Source organism: Loxodonta africana, chromosome 1 (assembly GCF_030014295.1).
Source record: "Loxodonta africana isolate mLoxAfr1 chromosome 1, mLoxAfr1.hap2, whole genome shotgun sequence".
Taxonomy (NCBI): domain Eukaryota; kingdom Metazoa; phylum Chordata; class Mammalia; order Proboscidea; family Elephantidae; genus Loxodonta; species Loxodonta africana.
Window position 1 is genome coordinate 217812450 of NC_087342.1, and position 6283 is coordinate 217818732.

Below are 6283 nucleotides of genomic sequence, written 5' to 3' on the forward strand. Positions count from 1 at the left end.
CCTTTTCAGGTCACCTTAGGAGTCTGTCGTTGTAGACCACAGTACAGTGAGACAAATGCTTACAGTTTAGAGATTTGAACACGTAGTTGGCATTTGATCTCATTCCAAATACCTTCTAGAGCCTAAACCAAAAAACAAAAACCAGTTGGTGTCAAGTCAATGCCAACTTATGGCGACCCCATGTGTAGAGTAGAACTGCTCCATAGGGTTTTCAATGGCTGATTCTTTGAAAGTGGATCACCAAGGCATCTCTAGGTGGACTCGAACCTCCAACCTCTTGGTTAGCAGCTAAGTGCATTAACCATCCGCACCTCCCACAGACTCCTACACATCCTTCAAAATTTGTCTCGTCTTTTAAGAAGTCAAGAAAGAACTCTTCATCCTAGTCTTTGGCATTTCACGTTATCACTTTCAGATAATAGTCCAGCAGTGAAAGACTGCAGGACTGCTCCTCTTATGCATGAAGGAAGTGGCATGTGTCGATTCTATAATATTGTCTTTTTTGTTTGTCCAGATCCCAAGTGGTGGCCTCACGGAAATCTGTAGAAAGCCCCTCTCTCCTGGGTGCGTGTCGTCCGTGTCTGACTGGCTGATTTCCATCGGTCTGCCCATGTACACCAGCGCCCTCACAGAGGCGGGGTTCAGCACACTGAGCCAGGTGCCTTCTCTGTCCCACACTTGCCTTCAGGAGGCTGGCATCACAGAGGAGAGGCACATAAGCAAGCTCGTATCCGCAGCCAGACTTTTCAAACTGCCACCAGGCCCCGAGGCTGTGTAGCCAGACCACGGCTGGACCTCCCTGGACAAGAGCCACCCTTTCACTGTGCTTGTGATGCAATTCCTCCACCCCTGGATGTGCAGAACCAGACCCAGAAGACAGGCCCAGTGTGTAGCCAAACACAGCATGAAACCTTGGCACAGGACTGAGAACCCTCTCTCCTCCAGAAAAGCCCCCTCGAGGAAATTGGTGTGGTTCTCCTTAACCCCCAAAGAAAAGACAAGTACTTATTTTTATTTTCAGAACACAAAAGAACCAAGATGCCAGCTAGCTGCAGACTCTGCGCCTCCAGACTATCCCTGTGAGCCGGGAGAGGTGGGGTGGAGAGGGAGGGGCACCCTGTTCCTGCCCTTGCCTTCTCTCTGTCACCCTGCAAGATGCCCGAGGGCCAGACCGGCTTTAGCTAGGCCAAAGTAACAGACTGGTGAATTAGTGGACACTATGGACCATGCTCATTTGTTCAAAAGTAAGAAAATCTGGCTGCACCAGAAGGAAAAAAAACGTCCTGTTCTCCTTTAGATAAACAAGAGACATGTTAATAATTGCTTTCTAGCAATCAGCTTTTATTTGCCTTAACATAAGCTTTGAGCAGTTATTTAACTCGCATTCACGACCCTGTAACCATAGTTCCAAACCTTCAGCTTAGACTGCCGTCTAGTATATCTGGGGTGTTTTCAGCAAAATTGGGCTTTTCTAATTGTTTCATTCTGACATGGCTTATTTTGTAGGGGTGTTTATTCAGCACAAATTTCATGTTGGCTTTCAGTTTTTAAACTAACTACAAATCCAGTAAGAATCTATCTGAAATACATAAGGATATCTTGTATATGTGCCTGTGTATTGTGTGTGTGTGTGTAGTAACTACCTTTCATTTTAATCAGTTTATTTTTGTTATGGTGTTGGTCATCATGCTGCTGCCTTGGCTTGGAATCAGGACTGTATCCATTCCAAACTTCAGTCATCAGCTAACAGGTTGCCTTTGCGAAAAGTCATTGTAAGATTGAATGTTCCAGAAAGATGTTTTTAAAAAGGGAAGTAGTCTATATCTTCTAAGTTTTTTAAGTGTTATAATTAAGACGTTGTTATCTTTCTTTTCTTCTTTAGGTAATTCTTTTAATTCAAACAAGGGCTCATTATGAAGCCAGAGCAACCACGCTAGCCGTGTATTAAGTATTTGCATATTTTCAATTGCTTTCCCAACTGGTTTCAGCATCTTCTGTCATCTTTTAATCTAGTGTCTGATTTTCCAGCAAACAGCAAATTTAGACAACAAACTATTAAGGTCTTCATTGCTTACAAAATGATTTTCCTTTACGTTCTCATCGTAAGCGCCACTTTAAGCCTCATGTGATCATTTACAATAGAAACACTTTGATCACAAGGCTTTGATCAAAAGTTATTAAAACAAATGAGTTCCCTCAGGAAAAAGAAAAAGTGATTCCATTCATTAGCAAGGCATCTCTGGCATTTGCTTTATATACCTAGATCCATGTTTTCTGAGGAAACGGATGTTCTCAGGTGATGTAATTTTTTTTTTTTGGCATGCATTTTTGTAAAATAATGTCTGTTTCTTCAATAATATTCACCTTCTATGAGATACCACATGAAGATGTGGTAAAAATGTAGAATGGCTAAAGCTGCCGAACTTCAACCGAGCTCTTAAAACCAACCAGCTCGTTTTAGTCCTCTCCAGTTTTGGCGTTCCTGTGAACATAGCCTGTTGGGAATGTAGCCAGGCTGCAGGGTTCTCGTGTAATGGCATCATTTAGGCGTATTTTAAGTGACGTGGTGCAGATGGGCAGGAACAGGCTCTTCGTGCCTTCACACTCTGCCACCTTCACATCCGGAGACATCTTGCTCATTGCTGAAGCTGAGCAAAAAGACCACAAGAGTCAAGTTAGAGGTAACAAAGGAAAAGAAGAAACCTGACGTGCATTTCCAAGTTTTAGTTCATGTTCTGTGCTAGATTTTCATTTAAGTCAAAGTAGCCTCAGAAAAGGGAACTTTCTGGATTTGAGTGTCTTAAGAATGCCAAACCCTTCTTTGGAAATCATTGCCTTTGCATAGGAAATCGAATTCAGGGACCATGAATTAATGTTCAATGGGAAGGTCTTTCTAGACTGAGATGTCTGTGGTTTTTATTTTACTGCATTGTTTTTTAAAAAATCTTTTTAGTGTTTGGTCTTCTTTCGCTTTAAACTCTTCAGTGGATCCAGAAAATCCTGAATGTGTGTGTGTGGTGGGTTGGGGCCACTGGTGGGTGTTAGGAGACGGGGTGGCTTCAGCAATACCCAGTTTCAATCAGTTGCATTTAGTACAGAATTCCGCGTAACAGAAAATTGTGTGGTTTTTAGAAAGCACAAAGGACACCTGGAAAGGTAGTTCAGCTCAGGTAGCTACACATCCATTGTGTATAATTTTTACTTCAGAAGCTGTCTGGAAGGAAAAGCAGCCAGCCAGCCCCCACTACCATTTACATTCCCAGATAACCAAGAAGCAGGCATCTTCTCATGGCCTTGCCTTACTCAGAGGCCCTTGCTGGTACCTGGACCCAGGTGTGGGTGTAATAGACATGATTAGCCTACTGGAAACCAGTTTCTGACAGAGCAGAGTTTGCTGTCGTAACTGCAGCAGCAGAGGCCACTTCACCAAGCAGCCGCCGCATGGGTGCACTGTTATTTTCAGAAAAAAAAAAAAAAATCGAGTAGTCTGAGTCCAAGTTATCTTGCTTTCAGATTGATAGAGAAAACAAGAAACTGTCAAGCAAGTTATATAACAACTAACAACATTGCACTTTCTGTATATGAAATCAATATTTAAATAACTTATTTTTCTCCATGGCTGTTCTTAAACTTTGTAAGTAGCTGTAATATACCGGTACCAATGTGTTCTTGCAATTGCTTCAGCCCAGGAAAGCTGTGTATTGTTTTAAAAATTGTAAAAATTATTGTGATGACTCATTTAGCAAAAAGAGAGCTGGACAGAAGGGTTTCCCTATGTATCAAAACTTGTCTGTAATTATGTCATCTATGTACCTAGAAAAAAAAGTAAATAAATTTCTTCAATTGAATGTGCGTCTTTTTGTCATTCTTGTTGTTCTTTGGGTATTTCAAGGATGGAGTAGAAATGGAATTCCTCAATAGAAATTCTAGGAAAGAAATATACAAAGTACGGTTTGAGAATGAAATCGATTGTAAAAATAGTAAAAAAAAAAAAAACGTAGTCGTGCACAATTACTTCTGCTACATAATCATCAAAACTCACTCTCGGACACACACCCAAATTCTTTTTGTGGGGGTTCTCCTCTACCTGGAACGCTCTTCCCTCAGAAATTCCGCCTAATTCCCTTATACTCTTCTCTGACAGGACTTTGCTCAAAAGTTACCTTCTCCTCCAAGTGGCCTGTCCTGACTACATCATCAAAAATTGGCCTCTCCCCTCTCCCTCACCTCTGCCACCATCCTGATCCTCTGTACCTGCTCTGTTTTCCCCATAGGGTGGATCACCTAGCATGCTATGTCATTTACTTGCTTATTGTAACGAAAAACAAAAACCAAACTTGATGCTATCAAGTCGATTCCGACTCATAGCAACCCTATAGGACAGGGTAGAACTGCCCCATAGGGTTTCCAAGGAGCAGCTGGTGGATTCGAACCACCAACCTTTTAGTTAGTCAACCACTGTGCCACCAAGGCTCCATACTAATTGCTCATTATCTGTCTCCTCCTCCTGTAATTTAAAGTTCGGGAACGCAGAGATTTGCTTTCTGATATATCCCGTGTGTCTACACCTGACACACAGAAAGTCTTAAAGTATTTGTTGAATGAATGATTGCCCTCAAATCACAAGCCATTGAATCCTAAATGTTAAAGCTGGAGATAATCTATTTTAATTCCCTCAACTAACGGGTAGGGAACAAAGACCCACAGAGGAGCTGAAGGTCATACGTGGATGGTAGTGACAGAGTAAAGAGATAGAGGGCCTGAACCCCCTGTTCAGCGAAGGTTTAACTGCACCATGTGAGCTGCCTTGGCCTAAACAGAGATGGAACAAACTGGAAGATCGCAGAGCTGCTTTCAGCCAACAGCCTTTGTAAAGGGAGTAGCTATTGCAGCATGTGACCACCAGAGGGCACTAATCTTCCAGATGGAAGGGAGAACCTGAATTCGTGGAGGGCGGGATGTGAGAGGGTCGTCTTCCCAAAGCCAGGGAGGAAAGCACAGAGAGAGCGAGCAATGGTGCCTGGCAGATGCTTCGATCCACACATCCCTAAAACGAAATCCAACAGCAGGAGGGAGAGCAAGGCCTTCATGACTCACCAAGTTGTCAGCAAAACCTTGTGAGTGTCGTAGAATGGATTCCAACTCACAGCGACCCCATGAGACAAGGAACTCAGGTGGCGCAATGGATAGGCTCTTGGCTGCTAACTGAAAGGTTGATGGTTCAAACTCACCCAGCAGCTCCCCAGAAAAAAAGACCTGGTGATCTGCAAAGTTTAAGGTCTAGAAAACCCTATGGGCGGTTCTGTTCTGTCACATGGGGTCGCTATGAATTGAAATCGACTTGACAGCCCTCAACAACAATAATCTTCGTGGAGGCAGATTGCCAGATCTTTCTCCCTCAAAGCCACTGATCTGGGGTTCTTAAAACCAAATCACTTATTGAAACATGGGAGATAGAACAACTTACAATTAAAAACAAAACAAACCAGGGAAAATAATGAGTGTTGGTGAGGATGCATAGAAATTGGAACCCTCCTGCTAGTGGGAATGTAAAAAATGCGACAGCCACTGTGGAAAAGAGTCTGAAGTTTACTGAAAAAGTTACACACGCAATTACCATGTGACCCAGCAATTCCACTCCTGGGTATATACCCCCAGAGAACTGAAAACATGTCTTTAAACAAACACTTGTACACAGATATTCATAGCAGCACTATTCACAATAGTCAAGAGGTAGAAACAACCCAAATTTGCATCAGTGGACAAACAGATAAACAAATCATAGTATGTTCATACAACAGCCAAATATTATTCCGCCATAAAAAAGAAATGATACATGCTACAACATGGATGAACCGCAAAAGCCTATGTTAAGTGAAAGAAGCTGGACATAGAAATCCACACGTTATATGATCCCATTTGTATGAAATATCCAGAATAGATTAAATCCATAGAGAAAATAGATTGGTGGCTGCCGGAGGCTGTGGGGGAAATGTGAGAATGGGAGTGACTGCTCAATGGGTGTAGGATTTCCTTTTGCGGTACTGAAAATGTCTGGAACTAGATGGAAGTGGCTGTTGCCCAACATTGTGAATGTACTAAATGCTGCTGAATTGCTCACTTTCAAAATGGTTAAAGTTATGCTGTGAATTTTACTCAATTAAAAAAAGTTCCATAGGAAAATGATGGGTGACTGATAAAATTAGAACTTATTTTAATAAACATTGTGGCACTTACCTGATGAGGACAGTAACTCTGTCTACAGAACACCTTCACAGCAACA

General features: G+C 42.3%; 1 protein-coding gene across 4 annotated transcripts in view; it reads left to right on the plus strand.

Moving 5' to 3' along the window:
* The window catches only part of SASH1 (SAM and SH3 domain containing 1), a 310621-nt gene extending 306379 nt beyond the window's left edge, over positions 1 to 4242 (plus strand). For all 4 annotated transcript variants that reach the window (XM_010587065.2, XM_003404407.4, XM_010587107.3 and 1 more), the window contains one exon: positions 515 to 4242. In XM_010587065.2, coding sequence (XP_010585367.2) covers positions 515 to 778 — 264 coding nt within the window. In that variant the 3' untranslated portion in view covers positions 779 to 4242. The remainder of the gene's footprint in view (positions 1 to 514) is intronic.
* The last annotated feature ends 2041 nt before the right edge of the window (positions 4243 to 6283 follow it).